The 20,258-nt window shown below is 42.1% G+C and overlaps 1 protein-coding gene across 1 annotated transcript in view; it reads right to left on the reverse strand.

The window, feature by feature from the left end:
- The window catches only part of RIN3 (Ras and Rab interactor 3), a 149,143-nt gene that overhangs the window by 76,066 nt on the left and 52,819 nt on the right, over positions 1–20,258 (reverse strand). The window contains exon 3 of the mRNA XM_036735462.1: positions 13,229–13,346. Within this exon, the coding sequence (XP_036591357.1) occupies positions 13,229–13,346 (118 nt within the window). The remainder of the gene's footprint in view (positions 1–13,228; positions 13,347–20,258) is intronic.

Here is a 20,258-nt window from a genome sequence, read left to right on the forward strand (position 1 = left end):
AACTCCTTTAGCTATTCCCCAGTTGATGGGCATCCCCTCAGTTTCCAGTTCTTGGCCACCACAAAAAGAGCTGCTATAAGTATTTCTGTACATGTGCGTCTTTTTCCCATTTTTATGGTCCAAATGAGGATTTGTTGAACAAATGGGGCACATTTAGCTTAGAGAACAGAAGACTCTGGAATACGATTTTCCTATAAGTAGAGGAAGGATTAGGTTGGTTCTCATTAGCCCTTCAGGGCAAAATTGAGAGCAATGAGTGTAAGTTGCAAAAGACAAATGCAATCTTTTTTGGGGGGGTGGAGGAAGGAAGGAGGCAATGAGGGTTAAGTGACTTGCCCAGGGTCACACAGCTAGTAAGTATCTGAGGCTGGATTTGAACTCAGATCCTCCTGACTCTAGAGCTGGTATTGTATCTACTGCAAAACCTAGTTTACCCACAAATTTAATCCCAATATCAGGAACAACCTCAGTTCCAGAGGAGAGATGATGAATTTCCTACTCCTTCCTCCTGATAGATGGACTCAGGGTGTAGAATGAGCAATGTTTTTGGACATGGCCAACGGAGAAATTTGCTTGGCTTGGCTCTCCGTAATTGTTACAAGGGGCTTATTTCCCCCTTTTTATTCTCTCCAAGGGGAGGGATAGAAGGAAGAGAAAGATAAATTTTTGTTAAATTGGAAAAATTAAATAAAAAAATCATGTTTGGAAAACTTCTTAACATTTAGACCCATCCAAAAGTGGAACAACAGACTACCTCAAGAGGTGGATAGTTCTCTCTCCTTGGTGGTCTTCAAGCAGAGGCTGGATAACCAGGGGCTAGTATGTTATAATGGATTGGACTAAACGGCCACAAAGGCCCCTTCCAATTTCCACAGAATCTAGAATTTCATAGAAATCCCGTTCTAATTCCACAGATTTTTGTTCTATGATGTCCAATTCCTGCCACCTCTTGGCTGTGTGACCCTGGGCAAGTCACTTAACCTTGGTGCCTCAGGTAAGTTTTTAAGACTATGAATTAGAAAGAAGGTGTTGATTGTCATTGTCAATAGGTCCCTTCTCTCACATTCCCACATGCCTCCCCCCCCTCCAAAAAAGCAAATGACTAGGTCTGACTGACAGCTCTGGGCTCTGTCTGGGCTCCAGCACATAGCTTTTTGTATGCTACAACATGCTGATTGTGAGGTTGCCATGGCAACCGCCACCTGGGGTGGTTTTTTGTTTTTGTTTTTTTCCTCGGTGCTAGAGAACAGGCCCTCTTCAGATATTACTCCCCCTCCCCCACAGAGGTTTCGTTTTGGTTCCGCTGGGAGATGCCAAATTGGACTCCCTCCTGGAGTCCACTGCCAGTGGAGGTCTAGGGCTCCGGTGAATTTCATGATTTAGCTCAAAGCTACTGAAAAAGTTTGGCTATTTGGAGTTCCAGGTCATAAGGAAGAATTCATGATAGCAGTCAATATTAGTACCACCTTCCCTGAGGGTGATAACCACTAGGTCTTACTCATCTCAGTAGCCCCTCAACAAGTCAATAAGCATTTACTAAGCACCTACTATGTGTCAGGCACTGTGTAAAGTAATGGGGTTACAAGGAAAGGCAGGAAACAGCTTTCATGGGGCTCTCTGTCCAATGAGGGAGAAAATATGCAAACGGTCATGTACTAACAAGACACAGACCAGAATAAATGGGAGATAATCTCAGAGGGAAGGTATTAAGAATGAGGAGGACTAGGAGGGGCTTCTAGCAGAAGGTGGGACCCGTGGTGATACAGAAGAACAGAGTTCCAGGCATGGGGGTGGCCAGCCAAAATGTCCAGTGGAGAAATGGAACATCTCATTCAAGGAACAGCCAGGAGCCCAGCATCACTGGATCATAAGGTACATGGCAGAGAGTAAGATGTAAGACAAGTTGGGCAGAACTTTAAAAGCCAAACAGAATTTTATATTTGAACCTGGAGATAAATGGAAGCCCCTAGAGTTTATCGAATAAAGGGAGAGAGCTAGTGGTGACATGGTCAGACCTCTTTAAAAAGATCAGACAGCTGAGTGGAAGATGGAACAGAGTGGAGAAAGATTTGAGTGAGGGAGACTAACCATCGGGCTACTGAAATAGTCTAGGCATGAAGCAGGGGCAGCTAAGTGGTGTAGTAGATAAAGTGCTGGGCCTGGAGTCAGCAAGACTCATCTTCCTGAGTTCAAATCTGGCCTCAGATAGTTATTAGCTGTGTGACCCTGGGCAAGTCACTTAACCCTGTTTGCCTCAGTTTCCTCATTTGTAAAATGAGCCGGAGAAGGAAATGGCCAACCACTTTAGTATCATTGCCAGGACAATCTCAAATGGGGTCACAGAGAGTTGGACACAACTGAAAATAGAACAACAACAGGCATGAGGTGATGAAGGCCTGGACTATGGTAATGGTAGTGCCAGAAATGTGTATGTAAGATCCTCACTAAAATTTTAATAAATTGAGCTGAGGTTGTCTGGCATGGAAAAAAGGGGCATGTGCTACATTTGGGGTCCTGAGATCCCAAAATCATAGATTTAGAGCTCAAAAGGACCATGGAGGCCATCTACTCCAACTCTCCATTTTTTGGATGGAAAAAACTAAGGCCTAGAAGAATCAAGTGATTTGCTCAAGTGGTAAATCTGAGGTTCTAATCCCGGTATCTTGACTGTAGCACCATCTGTCTTCCTTTCCATTTCCAATGCTGCCTTTTACTAGAGACTGTAGGACCTTTGGAAAGTCTCCTCCCCTCTCTGAATGACGGTTGCCTCATTTACAAAAAAAAGAAAAAAAAAGAGAGAGAAAGAGAGATAATGACCCCCTTCCCTGCTATGCACCAAGCCTTATGTAGGTCAAGCAGGTACAAAGAAGAATAAAACACTTCTTCTAATGAAGTTGGAAAAGATAAGGTATACAACTAACCTAAGAAAAATCAAATGATAACAAATGCATAGCAAAAGTTAAATGTTGGGGGTTATGAGAGATCTAGTGCCAGAGTTTTAACTAGAGATGGTATCTAAGATAATTCTTGGTGGATAGGCAGGATTTCAATAGAAACAAAAGGGAGTAGGGGTATAGGAGGAGGAGAGTAGAATTTGAGATGTGAAAAAAAAAGAAAGGAGGCAAGACAGTATGGGATGGGTGTGGGAGATGAGTCATTTGGCAGTCCTAGTTTGGCAAGGTGCCAAGGATATGTGGTGGGAGTAGTGTGAGATCATTTAGTAAGAATGAAGTGCCTACTGTGCATCAGGCACTGTCCTAGGTACTGAGAATGTAAAGACAAAAATGCAACAGTACCTGCTGGGGAGGTAGGTCAGGGCCTTGAATGTCAGACTGAGTTTAGATTTTATTCAGAAGGCACTAAGAAGCCATTGAAGGTTTTCAAACAAGAGGGTGATACAGTCACTTATTAAGTAACTACTGTGCGCCAGGCACTGCACTTGGCCCTAGATCAGAACATATAATCAGTATTATTGATTGACCGTTGAAACCTACATGATTCTGGAAGCTTTTCATTAGGTTGGAAACTGGATTATGGAGTATCAGATTTTCAGGCTAAAATATGCTCTTTCCCCTTCCTCTTTTCCAAATTCAATTCTTGATCAGGCAAAGTAAAATTAAAATTGTCCAGCATTTCATTTTCATGCTAGCAGAATTTGTCTATTTGTCTTCCTTGTTGGACATCTCAGAATCTCTGATGCCTTCAGCTTGGTCCATTAGAGTTCTTGACTCTTCAGTCTGAATAGAAGGTCCTTTTTTCATGTGACTCTGTTCCATATTTAGGAAGTATCTGGATTAGAATTTAAGAGTCTGAAAACAGGAATAGTGTATTAACTGGCAACAGAGAGATCAGGACTCCTCCTGGGGAGTATTTTTAGGCTGCTTTGCCAAAACAGGATAGACAACTAACAGATTTGCAAATTGCAAAATGTTGAGGATTCTTGAAGAGTAGCCAAGAATGAGGAGGTTTTCTGGATGACAGAAGGGCCCAGAAAGAGAGTTGGGGAAGTAATAAAGCTCTGTCAAGATGAGCAATGTCCCAGTGGTCTTAATTATCTACACCTAGCATGTTTCAGTTCTCTAACAGCAGTGTTTGTCTTTCAATCCAAGTTTAGGGGTTGCTAGGATGCTCGAGACTTATTCCGAAAAACAGCATTTTGCTCTGCTTTATCAAAAAATGAGTTTGGAGAGGAGGGGGAACAGTGCTACTAAACCACACTCCTTCCTTGAAAATGGGTTTTATTGTTATTCAGTTGTGTCTAACACTTTGTGATCCCATTTGAGGTTTTCTTGGCAAAGATACTGGAGTCATTTGTCATTTCCTTCTCCAGCTCATTTTACAGATGAGGAAACTGAGGCCAGCAGGGTTAAATGACTTGCCTAGACTTGCCTACAACTAGTAAGAGTCTGAGGCCAGATTTGAACTCAGGAAGATGAGTCTTACTGACTCCCGGCCTGGTACTCTATTTACTTCACTATCTAACTGCCCCATTGAAAGGCATATCATAGCTCCTAAACATATGTAACACAACATATCTGTTGAATTTTGATCCAGTAGCAGAGCTGATTTTGTGTTAAATTAACATTGAGTTCTCCCTGGGATTAATGATACAACATTAGGAAAGCGATCTATGACTACAAAATTCTCCAGAGACGAATCAATGAGTGTGAAATATGGCCGCCAAATCTGTGACTGAATTCAGGATGTCTGACTCCTGTTCTACTGCTCATAACCTGTGCAGCCAAAGTCTTAGTGAAATAGCCTTGGGTGATGTCACTGAGCTCTGGCATGACTTGAGGATAATGACACCTTGCTTGATTGGATGTGCTATGTTACCTCACCCCAAAATACCCAACAAACCCACACCTCTCAGATAACTGCTAGCTTCTCTTCTTGGGTCACATTCTAATTTACTACTCGCTACACGTAAGAAAATAATTCCTCTTCTCTCTCACACATGTCCTCAAAACCAACTAATGTGCCTGACTTCCCTTCTTAAAGAAGAAGTTTCGGCCCAAACACAAGCTTGTGGGTATTATTTTTCAAACAGTTTTATCACAGGATATGCCTGTAAGAAACTCCATAGATGCCTTTTGGTAAACTGTAGTAAACAGTGGGGTCCCTTAACTGGGACTAATTTAGAGCACAGAACATTAGAACACATTGGACATTAGAACTAGACAACAGAACGTTAGATTATAAAACACACTGTTGGGAGTTGGGAAGGCTCTTAGGGCTTTTCTGACCCAACCCCCTTACAGATGAAGAGGCTAATCAATCCCTCCAAGTCACAAAGCTCGTTAAGTTAGTGGCATGGCCAGACATGGACCTCTGGCCTTCTAATTCCACATTGAGTCTGTACTACCCGAATGCTATTCAATTCAATTAAGTCTCCTTGGGCTGACTAGATGCATTACTACTTCTCTTTAATGAAATGATGACTCTTTGTCTATAATATCATATTTCGTGGCAGACTGTTAGGGTAATTCCAAAGTCCTTTATTTTAAATACATCCTCTGTTAAAAGAGGAAAGGAAATAAAGCATAAGTCAGAGGTGTAAATTGTTCAGACTCTATCTACCCTACTTCCCTCTCCTGTTCTCTTAACAAATCCTCCCTCCTCCAAGGGAACTTTCTAGAATTTCTGAAAGTGACACTGGTGTAAGAATGGTATATGCAGCTCTTTCCTACTCTATGTTAGGATTTGGTAGTTGTGACTTGTTTTTGGTTAATGGAGAATAGAATCTACAGGTTAAATGTCCATTACTCAAGAGGAAGCTGGATGTCCTCGTTCTGGATAGATACAGAGACAACCTACACATCACAGTAATTATACTTATCATTAATATTATACATTAATATTGTATTGCTGCAGGTATACATCATATACATACTATATGTGATATATATATATATTAAGTTGCTGTGGCTATATTTTATATACATATTATATATGATACATGATATATTAATATTATGTGTGCAGTGGTTATATAGTACACACTTATATCATACATTAATAATGGATGTGCTAGTAAATATTTGACAATCAGTTCTGTGGAAAAAATATGTAAGATGCACTTTTAAGTTTAATCTGTATTATTGATATTTTCTCCATCATTTTCTTAAGTCTAGGCAATCACCAAATAATAAGTCAAGCCTTGATTTGTAACCTTTCCAAGGTGTAAATGCTCACATGGAAAATTTGGCAATCATCTCAGCTTCAGCTGGCTCTAGCACACCCCCAATCATAGGTATCTTTGTGTCTCATTCTACCCCTAGACTGTAAGCTCCATGAGGACACAGACTGTGTTTTCTCAAAACTCTACATCTCCTCTAGTCCTGAGCACAATGTTCTGCACTCAGCAGATGGTTAATAAATGTTTGCTTAATGAATGGATTAGGAGTGGATTGTACTAGATGACATCTGATACTGCTTCTACCTTTGAAGACTTTTTTGATGTTATAGATTTTACTGAATTATTTTTTTCTCCTACCTCCTTTTTTTTCTGTTAAAAAAAGTCTTTGCTACAAGGGATGACTCTCTGGAAGGGGTGAGTGGGAAGGATACAAGGAGAAATCCAAACAGTGGAAAAAGCAAAACTATCAATAAAAACCTACTAAAACATTCTACGGTTCTTGGATCATAGGTGAACCCTACTTTTGCAGGTGCTAAGAAAAAGAAAAGGGGGCTTGGAACAGGGATGATGAGTGAATTAATGGAACATTCCGTTAGGGAAAATTCCACTAAGGAATCCAGAAAGTTTCCACAGTGAGAACCAAGATTGAAGGGGGAAGTAACAACATGATATTGTGAAAAGCAATAATACATAACAGGATGAGGATTTCCAGCTCCCTAAAAGTACAAAGGACTCTTTGATCCTCTGGAGATAGGGAGAGAGAGAGAAAGAACCATATTGCTGTAACCTGCTTGTCCATTTAGTGGGTACTTTCCAATAAACCTCTCGTCTGAATACCTCTGTAGTTTTGTGGAGAGGCAAAAACAAGAAGTAGGCGACTGTTATAGCACAGCTTCCCAATTTACTAATTGGTCTGCAGAGAAAGGCAGAGGGCATGGATATTCAGGACGTGTGGGGTCAGGATTAAGACATTTCCTCAAAAAATGACCCCTTACACCATTAGAGCCCCTTTGACCTCTGTATGATTTTGGTTTTGTGCTCTCATTTGATTCCCACAATAATCCCATGAAGAGATGAGGTCATAATATTATTATCCCCATTTTTAATATGAGGAAACTGAGGCCCAGAGGGGTTGAGTGAATCGCTTACATTCATAATGCAAGTTAGTATGAGAGCCAAGGGGAGAATTAGCACTCAAGTCTCTTACTTCCAGGCCACTGTATTTTCCACTAGGCCATGTAACTGCTTTAAAGATGCCCACAACTTCCTATTTGCGAAACTGCATGGGCAGCATTGTGGGCACTGTGATTTCTATTCTGAATCCACTAAGGCTGGGTCTTTACTTCCTCAGGGAAGCAATTTTGAGTCACTGAGGTCCAGAGAGGTTGAGAAGACATCTCATTGGGGCATAAAATAGAGTTGATAGATTTGGCCCGGTTTTGCATTTTGCAAAAGAAATAAGACATTTGCATTCCTCGGGAGAATAATCTTGGCTTCCAACAAGTCCATCTACACAAAACATGTCTAGTTTCCACACAGTTTCTGTGAGAATAACAAAATGGATGGGGTGGGGAGGTGGGAGGTGGGTGGTGGTGGTGGACCATGACAAAACACACACCATCAAAAACCATAGACACCAATGTGAAGCTTTCTCTTTAATTAAAGTCATAAGACTAGAAAGTCAAATTGGTGTAACAAAATGAGTCCTGCTTAGAGTCAAGATATTTGGGTTCAGGGGCAGCTAGGTGGAGCAGTGAGTAGAGCACAGGCCCTGGAGTCAGAAGGACCTGAGTTCAAATCTGGCCTCAGACACTTGACACACTTACTAGCTGTGTGACCTTGGGCAAGTCACTTAACCCCAATTGCCCTGCCTTCCCCCCTCAAAAACAAAAACAAAAATTTAAAAAATAAAAAAAATTAAAAAGATATTTGGGTTCAAATCTCAGTTTTGAGATATATTTATAGTATCAATTAGTCAGTTATTCAGCGTACATGAGTCCCACTCTTGTTCTGGACCCTGGTGATGCAAAGACAGGCAGAGTCGGGAAGACCGGAATTCAAATCTGGCCTCAGACACAGAGACCATGGTCAAGTTGCTTAACTATCTGCCTCAGTTTCCTCATCTGTAAAATGGGGATAACAGTGCTCACCTCCACAGTGGTTGTGAGGATCAATGAGATAATATTTGTGATTACCCAGCACACAGTAGACACTATATAAATGTTTCAGTCAGTCGTTTTTCAGTTGTGTCTGACGCTTTGAGGCAGACACTCCTACTCTGGGATAGCTCTTACTGTTAGAAGTTTTACTTTACACTAAGTCTGCCCCTTTGTAACTTCTACATAGAAATTTTAACTTGTCCTCTGCGGCCAAACAGACCAGAAAGGACAAGTCAAGTGATAGCGCTTCAAATAGACAGCTGAGGGAAGCTAGATGGCCCAGAGTCAGAAGGACCTGAGTTCAAATGTGACCTCAGACACTTCCTAGCTGGCCAGTCACTTCACCCCGCTTGCCTCTGTTTCCTCATTTGTCAAATGAGCTGGAGAAGGAAGTGGCAAACCCCTCCAGTATCTTTGCCAACAAAACCCCAAACGAGATCATGGACGATTGGACATGACTGAAACAACTTAACAACAACACTGCCCTCATTCTTCTCTTCTCCTGGCTACACACCCCCAATGCCTTCACTTTATTAATTATGGTCGTTTGGCCATCTCTCCTGAACCAAGATGGATCATGGCAGCCTATTGACCCTTATATGGCCTTGGAAGAGTGGGTGTTCCCAACAGAGGGCAGTCAACTCTGATTGGTTAATAATTAATGAGGAGAACAAATATTGTAACTAGAAGTGGACCTATTCTAAGGAGGGGCTGTAGAACACAGTGATTGGCCTCCCCACTTGGGTGGGGTCTGAACAAAACTCAGGAGAACATTAAATCCAATCTCATTCTCAGCTCTGTTCTTCAGGGGCTGATTTGACCTGCTAAAGAATGAGGAAAGAGGAAGGGAAAAAATCCTGGATCTCTGCAATAGTGAATAGTTATCAATGTAAGAGAGAAATAATCATTTCTCTCATAGCCAATGCTCATGATAGGATCTTAGGACTGTTGCTATACTGGTTACTTTCGGGCCGCTCTAGCGTATCAATGTTCTTTCTATAACAAGGTACCCAGAACTGAATGCAGTAGTTTAATCTCCCATGCTATCTAAGGTTGTCAACTAATTTTTCACGTGTACGTCTTTTCTCTTCCTGGGTACTGCTAGCGTCTCCAGGGAAGTAACCCTGTCTTATCTATCCACATCTTTACCATGACCTAGCATGGTGCAAAACATACCAACCATTCAATAAATATTGATTGATATTTGTGGAGTTGCAATTATCCCTATAACCTAGAAACATCTAAGTATAGTAATGGATATACAGACAGAGATATAGATAGAAATAGATATATGACTTCTATTCAGTATCTAGCTGTCTGTCTATCTATCTGTCTATCTATTTAACTATCTATCTATCAATATGTATTAGACTTATATTCAGAAAGACCTGAGTTCAAATCCTTCCTCGGTTACCTTCTAGCCATATGGCCCTGGGCAAGTCACTTAAACCCCCTTTCATTTTCTTTATCTGTAAAATGGGGTTTATAATAGCATCTGCTTTATAGGGTTGTTATGGACATCAAGCGAGATGATATGTATAAAGTACTTTGTAAACCTTTGCTATATAAATGTCACTTATCATTTATTATCCATAATAAATTGCAGCAACAGACAGAGGAAGAGGAGGGTCTGGAGAGACTATCTCACGTGGTGAAAACTCAATTTATGACGAGAGAAGGGAATTAGCCGGCTTCGAAGCCAAAGTATTCACTAACAGCTCAACAAGCAAAGAGGAGTGAACCCAGACCTTGGAGAAGTTGTCCAAGAGGCTAGGGAAGTTTCATCCATTTTAAGGAGTGAGATGCCTATTCAGCTCACACCCTCATACTGATGGCAGCTCAGTGTATGGGAAAGAGAATCAGATTTGGAGTCAGTAGACCTGGACCTGGGACCCAGATTCCTTGACACAATCACGACATCTCCCTGGGCTTCTGTTTCCTCATCGATAAAATGAGGGAACTGCACCAGAGGATCTCTAATGTTCCTCCCAAGCTTCGACATTCTCTAGGAATCACTTTCCAAATAATGCTTCTCCTTTAATACGTGACTCAAAAAACCAAACCAAACAAAGAACCAAACAAGCCGTGATTTCATTCGTGAGGATTCTCTCGGCTGATGCAGAATCCTCCTCTCCGCCTCGTGGTCAGCACTCTGGCCATTTACGAAAGGCTTTCAAGCTTCGCAATATGTTTTATAAATATGTTCTCACTCGATCCTCTCAACAATCCTGGGAGGTTAAGTGTTATTATTCTATCCATTTTACAGATGGGGAAACTGAGGCAGAAAGAGACTGAATGACTTCCTTGGGGTCCCATGGCTAGTAAATGTCTGAAGGCTGGATCTGAACCGAGTCTAGGTGTAGCGTTCGATCCACTGTGTCACCTAGCTGCCCAAGGGAACCTTTTTCTACTTCCTAGGCTGGACCTTGGATGACACTAGATTCATACTCAAAGCCTTTTTACCCTGGCAGGCCCTGTCAGGCCCTGTGTTGCTCTAATGTGCCAAGAAGTCAACCCCATAAAATGATAAGGCATTGAAGAAACAGTCTAGTGAAGGTTTCAAATAAAAACAACAACAATTCTTTGCATTTTGATAGTATTTTGCGCTCTCCTCTGCCCCATCTCCCAACACTCTGCCAAATCTGGCCTGGCAGTTATGAGGTTTCCACACTTCAATATACCCAGTGTATGCATTGGTGGAGGGATGATGCTAATGATAATAGCTAGCATTTACGTGGCACTTTAGGTGGCATTATTTTCCCCATTTTGAGGGATAAGGAAACTGAGGTAGACAGCAGTTAAGTGACTTGTCCAAGGTCGTACAGCTAGTATGTGTCTGAGGCTGGATTTGAACCCAGATCTTCCTCACTCCAAGTCCATTGCTTATCTACTGCGCTACCTTGCTGCCCAACTTGCATAGATAGAAAGCCCTAATTTTTTCTTACTTTTCAAATCCACATCTCCATAATTACACCTTAAGAATTTCAGTGGCAACTTCTATTTCAACTTGTTATGTACAAAGAGATAGAGATTCAAAGACAAAAATGAAACTACTTGCTCTCAAAAGCAGAATAACACATATACGTACGTAAGTATATGCAAAATATCTATGAACTAAATGTAAGGTAATTCTACATCTAGCACTCCTTCCTCTGTGCCACATTGGCTTTTGAGAAGTCGGTTGTTCAGACCTTTCAGTCCTGTTAGACTCTTTGTGACCCCATTTGGGGTTTTCTTGGCAGAGATACTGGAGTGGTTTGTCATCTCCTTCTCCTTTACAGATGAAGAAACAGACAAACAGGGTTAAGTGACTTGCCGAGGGTCACGTGTTGCCATTTCCTTCTCTAGCTCATTTTACAGATGAAGAAACTGAGGCAAACAGAGTTAAGTGACTTGCCCAGGGTCATATAGCTAGTAAGTGTCTGAGGCTGGATTTGAACTTAGGAAGATGAATTTTCCTGACTGCCTGGCATTCTATCTACTGTGCAACCTAGTGGTCCTGATGATAAAAAGATGAGAATAGGTAATGTTGGGGCAGTTGTGGGAAGGTGGGCACACAAGTACATTGTTGGTGGAGTTATGAGAATCAATACAACTGTTTTGGAAATCAGTTTGGAGGTCTGCAAATAAAATGACCCAGAGATTCCACCCATTACTATGATTGTACTCCAAGGAGTCCATTGATAGGAAGAAAGTTCCAATATGCATCCAAATATTTATAGTTACACTTTTTGTGATAGCAAGGTAATTTAGAAACAAAATAGACACTCCTCAATCTGGGAGCAGCTTAACAAATTATGGTACATGAATATGATTAAATATTACTGAGCTCTAAGAAATAATGAATGCAATAAACACAGAGAAATGTGAAAGGATCTACATGGACTGATGCAGACTGAAGTAAGCAGAACCAAGAAATAAATATACAAAATGACTACAACAACGTGAACTACACAAGAAAACACAAAAGTGAAGAGGGCAAAAATTACAAAGAACAAGTATGGCCTGAGAGAGGTATGAGGAAACACTTCCATCTCACTCCACTTCAAAGGTGGAGTTCACAAGTGTTGTGCATGGCACATGTTCTCAGAATATTTCAATTTATTGATCAGCTATGCTGATTTTTTTCCTCCCTTTTCGTCTTTAACAAGTGATATTTGTTATACAGGATTGCTATCTAGGAGGGACAGGAGAGAGACAGTAAATGAAATTACGGTGATGTAAAGAAAAAGTTCTCAACAAAAACTTAATAAAAACAAAGAAATCAGATATGAAGAAATAACCTAGAGTAATTAACGTGTCATTGGGAAATCAAAAATCAAAAATTTATCACCTCTCTTTTGACCACTGCCAAACAATAGCGAGAACCTTCTAGCAAACACCTAGGTTCATAGAATAATCATAAGATCTAAAGTAAGGAAAGGAAAATTGTTACGGCCACTTGCGGGGATGGGGTAGCGGACAACTGGAATGTTAAAGAGGTGATTCATGCTTCAGGTGTGGGTTAAAATAAATGAACCTCTCAGGTTCCTTCTAGTTTTAAGAATCTATGACTTGCCCAAGGTCGTGTTGTGAGTTAGTAATGAAGCAGGGACTGATACCCAGTCATCCTGTCTCCCAATTCGATTTTCCTGTCCCTTAAATGGCTGCTTTCTTACCTTTGGCTTCTTGAAAATGAAAGAAAGTTCTACAGAGGCAGGGAAAATAACCCATGACATTGGCAGGTGCAAATTAAAGTGATGCATCAGATTCAGAGCAGCCCTTCTTGACTTGAGGCCAGAGGAAACTCTGGTCAGCTGTGACTGCTGAAGACATCATTTTCTCCTAATTTAAACACCATCAGGCGCTCGTCAGTGAGTGCTTGTGGTTAGAAGGTGACTAATGCAGCTTGTTGGTCCAAGGCCAGAAAAGGAAAGGTTTATATACTTACTTGACTTTTCTTCTTTAATGTTGTATTCCAGCACATCTGAAAGAGTCTCATTCAGGGAAGGGAAATGGACCGAAAGGATCATGTGCTTGAGATGGCTCTCCCGCCGGACCAAGAAGATCTAGAACACAAGGAAAGATGGGATGATGTTCTCCGAGCTGTAAAATGAAATTTCAGCCTGGGTGCAGAGAGGAATCTTTTTTCTTTTTAACATAAGAGAAAAATGTTTCCAGATTGCCTTCGAACAGGGAAAAGGAAGGATGTAGAGGGTAAAATAGTCTCCTGAGAGAAGAGATTTAGGTTCTGACCCTACATCTGTCCTGGGACACTAGAAATATCATGGCACCTTTCTGGGCCTTACTTGCTCTTCTGTCAGATGAAGGAATTGGACTAGATTGAGGTTCTTAACCTGGGGTAGGTGAACTTGATTTTTAAAAAATAACTATTTCAATATAATTGGTTTCCTTTGTAATCCTGTGCATTTACTCTGCCATCTTGGCTCCACCCCCCCATCCTGTGCATTTAAAACCATTATTCTGAGACAGGATCCATAGGGATTCCCCAGATAGCCAAAGGGGTCCATGCCACAAAAAAGGTTAAGAACCCCCAGACTGGATTGGTTTCTAGGCCTCCTCGAGCACAGATACTCTATATTCTACTTATTACTTGGTCTAATGCTACTACTACTACTACTAAAATATTTAATAGAAGTACTATAATCGACTTATTACATTATTGATAATGGTAAGAATGGAAAAGTGACTTCCTATTTTCTTTGACCTTCAGTAAATGACAAGACAGCATGTTGTAGTGGAGAAAGTATTGGCCTTGGAGACAGGGGAGCTGGCTCAAATTTGCCAGACTTATTAATTCACTGTTCTTCCTGCTTTCATGCCTTTGGCTCCCCCTCTTCACCGCTGCTCCTCAGAATCTTTAGTTTCCTTAAGGGCTCTGCTCAGGTACCATTACCCTCTTTAGAAGGCCTTTCTTGAACCCCTACTTTTAGTTTGTTCTCTCTCTCTCTGTCTCTCTCTCTCCTGTTTTGCCCTTATTTATCTATATAAATATCATATTGCCCTCCCCCCCCACCCTATGAAAGTTCCTTGTACATAGTGTAGGCCCTTAATCATTGATTGTTTAAGGCATGAATGAAATCTTAGAACTGTAGAGTCTTAGGATTTGAGATTCATGGAATCATGGAAACTCACAGAATTTTCAGAATTAAAGAACCGTGGAATCTTAGAATTTTGCTTCTTGTCACTATCATTTTTTGACTGGATTTCTGCCTTGGGCATGCTTGGTCTGCCCTTTCTGGAAATCTATTTGGAAAGACTAGGCAGTGTTTAAGTGTGTCTCTTTCTCCTAAAAGAGCTTGACATGTGTGTGCCCCAGGCCCAAGCACAGCTGAATAGCCACCCTTTTGGTTAGTAGCATTGCATAGCACTTCCTCTTTAGCAATGGGTCTTACAGTCACATCCGTTACCTACCTCTGAAAATCAGCTCTCCAAACCATAACTAGCTAGCTCCTTATCTCCCCCAGAGGCGCAGGGAAATGGAATGGTTTGGTCCAAGGCACACAACGAGTCAGCTCTGGGAACTAAATCAGAACTCAGTAAGGGCTATTCCATGGACTGACTTCATGCATAGACTGGCTTCTGCCCTGGAGAAGATCACAATTTGTGGAGAGTTACTGGCGACCTGCTTATTTTAAGTCAAATACTGATGAGATGGTCTTTGCTATAAGTTTAGTACTGACCTAAGCCTCATGTAGACAAAAAGTAAATGACACATTTCCCCTCTTTGGGGAACTTACACTACAGTTGGGGCAGCAAGGCTTACAAGACATGCAACAACTAGAGAAGAGTAAAACAAGTGTACACTCAAGTACAACATTTTGTGACATGGATGATTCAGTCAGTTCCCTCCTTTTTCAGTCATGTCGGACTCGTCGTGTCCCCATTTGGGGTTTTCTTGGGAGAGACACTGGAGCTCACTTCACAGATGAGGAAACTGAGGCAAACAGGGTTAAGTGACTTGCCCAGGGTCACATGGCTAGTGAGGGTCTGAGGTCAGATTTGAATGTAGGAAGATGAATCTTCTTGACTCCAGGCCAGAAATTCACTCTATCTGCCGAGTTACCTAGCTGCCCTGATATGGATGCCATTAAAATTCAAAACTTGGATAGATTTAATGTAAGCCACAATCAATCAGAGGAGCCTTCAAGGAGGAGGCAAGAGATCTGGCTCTCATCCCATCTCTACTACTTAGTGACCACGTAAAAATGCCCATGTAACTGTTCTTGGCTCCCGTGAAGTGGGGACAGCTCACAACATGGTTGGGAAGAAATCCGATTTCCTCTGATCGTCACAACAACCTCACAAAGTAGGTAGGTTCTACAGGTATTGCTGTGACCCCTTCATGGATGAGGAAGCCGGTCACACAGCTAGAATCAGTGTTGACATTCAAAGTCGAGCACTCAGACAAGGTCCCAAAGAGTCAAGTGGGTCAGAAATTTGGGGCTTTTCTCTTTTCCCATAGCCGGGCTATCTGCCCGTGCCCAAACGAGGCATATACCATGCATTTGTAACCCTCTGTGATATTCTTTTTTTTTTTATATTTTTGTGAGTTTTTTGGGGGTGGGGAGGAAGGCAGGGCAATTGGGGTTAAGTGACTTGCCCAAGGTCACACAGCTAGTAAGTGTGTCAAGTGTCCGAGGTCATATTTGCCATATTTGAACTCAGGTTCTCCTGACTCCAGGGCTGGTGCCCTACTCACTTGGCCACCTAGCTGCCCCTCCTTGTTACATTCTTAAATTGCTTCTCCTGTGGTAGCTGCCATCTGTGTACGCAACATAGAATTGAGGTCATCCAGTGTGCAAACTCTTGTCTCTTTTCTGCTTAATGATAATATTTGTTTCTATAGTGCTTTACGTGTTTTCTAGTGTTTTTCTTGGGCAGCTAGGTGGCACAGTGGACAGAGCGCTGGGCCTGAAGTCAGGAAGACTCATCTTCCTGAGTTCAAATCTGGCCTCAAACATTTCCTAGCTGTGTGACCCTGGGCAAGTCACTTAACCCTGTTTGCCTCAGTTTCCTCATCTGTAAAATGAGCTGGAGAAAGAAATGGCAAACCACTCCAGTATCTTTACCAAGAAAATCCCAAATGGGGTCGTGAAGAGTTGGACATGAGTGAACAACAAGTGCTTTTCTCACAAAAATGGAAGAAAATCATGGCTCACTTATTAACCATTTAATAGACAAGCAAGGTTAAGTGGCTTGCTCACAGTCACACCAGTAAGGGTGAGGAACAGGATTTTCCTCTTTCTCCTATACTGCAATACCTCGTTTTGTTTTGTTTTGTCTTAATCTGTGATCTGCCTCTTGGCCATCTGGGGGCTTATTTGCACCCTCTACCAAATGGGGTCTGAGCAGAGAGAAAAAGAAAAAAACTCAATCCCTAAGTCAACTTTAAGAAACCACCTGATGCAGATGATTTCTAAGTTCTCTTCTGGCTCTAACGAGTTATATCATCTATTGAAGTCTGCCCAATTACAAACATTTATAGCTGCCCACCCATCCATGTACAAGGCACCAGTCCAACATTGAAGGCTCACAGGCAAGGTGGTGGAGAGAAGATGGTACACACAGGAGGTGCCCAAAAATGTCTGTTGGTAATGATGACATTAAGTAAGAGTGGGCAGTGCGAAGCTGAATGTATGTGCTGTAGAGGAACCGTGTACTGTGACCTGTCGATCATGTAGAATTTCAGATGAGAGAGAGAGAAATCAGTGAAGCCTGGAGTGGTCAGGGAAGGCTTCTGAGGGGAAGGGAGATTTTAACTGGGTTTTGAAGGATGAGTAGGATTGGGCTAGGCAGAAGAGAGAGATGGGGCAGCAGTAAAAGCTGGGGACCAACCTAGGATTGGAGGTAGGTGTGGGAATGAACATCAGACCTTCTTTCTTGCTTGTTAAGACTTGGGTGGGGCAGGGAAGGTGGCTACCAGGTGGTGCAGTGGATAGAGCACTGGCCCTGGAGTCAGGAGGACCTGAGTTCAAATGCAGCCTCAGATAACTCACTAGCTGTGTGAGCCTGGGCCAGTCACTTAACCCTGACTGCCTCCAAAAGAAAAAAAGAAAGTTGTGGGAAAAAATTGAGAGCAGGAGAGAAAACGAACATGGACTAAAACAAGGACTCTAGGTCTCCAGCAGGGTTTATTTACCTCATGCTTCCTCAATCCCTCTTTCCTGAGTACAGCTCGAAGTGGCCTCTAAATAGAGGATGCCTTTCTGGTAGGTGGTCTGGACAGGTTTCCTTTGAAAAAGTATGAAAGAGGAAAGCAGAGCTGCGGGACGTGTAATCTTGGGCTAAGAGAGGCCATTGTGGGCAAAAGTCACAGATTTGAGTGAGCCAACAAGCGCCTTTTCTTTCTTTCTCATAAAGGGAGGAGCGGGAAGCTCCTTTGTTAGGAGTGAGGCACGTAGAAAAGACGGGATGAACGAGCTGGATCGTTGGCCTTCAGAAGACTTCTGGCGTACGGTGTGACTTCATTTCATGGGAGCTCAGTCAGCTACTTATGATCATTAATAAGTGGAAAAATATTCAGTTCCCAGAAGGGACAATGGAAAAGACATGGGGGCATCCTTGTCTTTTGAGATGGTGCCACAGATAGAGCACTGGGACCGGAGTCAGGAAGACCTGAGTTCAAATTTGACCTCAGACACTTCTTAGCCATGTGTTTTTGGGCAAGTTAGTGTCAGCCTCAGTTCCTCCATCTGTAAAATGTATCTCCATAACAGCACCTACCTCCCAGGGTCGTTGCCAGGATCAAATGAGATAACGTTTATAATGTGCTTAACCCAGTCCCTGGCACATCGTTGTGGCTGGTCAGTTTTTCAGAAGCATCTGAACGGCCATGAAGGCAGCTGAAGCAAGCCCTGCAGAGTCCTTACAGCTTGGTGAGACCTTGAAGACGCCAAGGTCATCCTCTGCTCTTGGTCCAGACTCTTCATGACCCCGTGGACCACAGCACGCTAACGCTGTCCTTGGGGTTTTCTTGGCAAAGATGCTGGAGTGGTCTGCCATCTCCTTCTCCAGCGGGTTAACAGAGGTTAAGTGACTTGCCCAGGCTCACACAGCTGATGGCACATAGTAGGCACCCTATATTAGCTATTACTATCATCATCCTTTACCCTCTTTATGGTTTGATAGGGCTAGGAACTGGATCTGTGATTTCCTCAGGATAAGGAGGCTTCACTGGTGAGAAGCTTAGCCGTAGATAGTTCCTAGAACATCGAGAGGTTAAGTCACTTCTCCAGGGTCTCATAGTACAGATGCTGCCAAGACAGCTCTCTATCCACTGTGCCACAGATGTCATGACTGTGACTAACAATAGACAAAAACAATAAGCTACGATGTATAAAGTGCTTAACGTAGTGCCTGACAGAGGCTATATAAATGCTAGCCATTATTAGTAATGATAATACTGATGATAATAATAAGTGAGAAATAAAGCTAGAGAAGGATCATCAGGCCTCCTGGGTCAGATGAACTCCTGGATTAATCAGACATGAGTGAATGTTAATACACCATGACATCCTATCTCCCTTCTGAAGGGAATTGCTTTTCTGTTTTCCCGTGCATGATGATGCAAACATAGATCTTTGTCTTGTCCTATTCCGTCTGTTATTTATTTACTAATTCTGCATGACGTAGTATGGCAGAAGGAACTTTGGCCTGGGAGTCCAGACATCTGGGTTCCGGTCCAAGCTCTGCCGCTCGTTAGCGTGTGACCTTAGCAATTGATCAACCATGCATTTACTGGGAACCACGCTAGGTGAGAGCGCAGAGACAAAAATCCTCTAGTCCCTGCTTCAAAAGCTCCCATTCTATCAGCAGAAATGACCTATACACATAGAAAGCAACAAGACAAGGAAAGAATAAAGTGGTTTGAGAGGACACTTGTAGCTGGTGGCGATTAAGAAAGGTCTCAAAATGGAGCTGGCAGTTTATCTAACAGCAAGCATGTGCGTAATGCTTTAGGTTTTGCAAAATCCTTAACTCACAATGACCCTGTAAAGTACATGCTATTATTATCTTCATTTTACAGATGGGTAAACTGAGGCAGAGGTTAAGTGACTTTCCCAGGGACACAGAGCAGTAAGTATCTGAGGCAATATTTGAACTCAAGTTTTCCTGGCTCCAAGTCCCATGTCCACTACTTTACCTAGATACCTACATCCACTTTGAAAAGAGGTAAGGATTCCAAGAGGCAGATGTGAGAAGGGAAGGTACTGCAGGCATGCAGTATCTTTTTGCAAGTTTCATTTAAAAATTTTTTTTTCATAAATTGAAGAAAGCTTTTCTTTTTTTAAACTCCCTTTTAACAAAATAGATAATTAGCCAATTAGGAAAGAAAAAGGCATACGATGTCTGCTAGATCCTGAAAACGACCCCGGACTTGGAGTCAGGAGACCTAGCCTGGAATCTACCTTCGTCACTAATTTTTGTGTGACTTGCATAGGTCGCTTCTCTGCACTTCTATTTCTTCACCTAGAGCAATGATTTCAAAGGTTCTTGCCTGCTATGTCCTAACATGCTATATCCTAATGTCTCTTCTAATGTCTGCGCTCTATACGTTCCAGCATCCCATGTTGTAAGGTCTCTTTAAGCTCTCAATTCTATGATTCCTTTCTAGGAATATTTTTATTTTAAAAAAAGGGCTTTGGAATGCTTCACCTAAATGAATGAACTTTCACTGGTAGTGTTTCGGGCACCATATGATACCTGCGGAGGAGATACATTGGGGTTGGGAGGATTTTTAAGCCCCTCTGAAATCACGCCAGGTAGAGAACCATTTATTTTGTCTATGGATGTGGCCGCCTTTACCAGTTTACCATTGCATAGAAAGGGTGAATGGAACCCAGGTAAAGATGCAACCTCCTTTGTATATGGTTTGAAGGGCCTGGGACAATCTCTCTGCCCTCTTGCCCGGTGCTTCCTCCACTGCTTGACATCTGAATTTTCATCATTAGATCAGC

This window comes from Trichosurus vulpecula, chromosome 8 (assembly GCF_011100635.1).
Source record: "Trichosurus vulpecula isolate mTriVul1 chromosome 8, mTriVul1.pri, whole genome shotgun sequence".
Lineage (NCBI taxonomy): Eukaryota > Metazoa > Chordata > Mammalia > Diprotodontia > Phalangeridae > Trichosurus > Trichosurus vulpecula.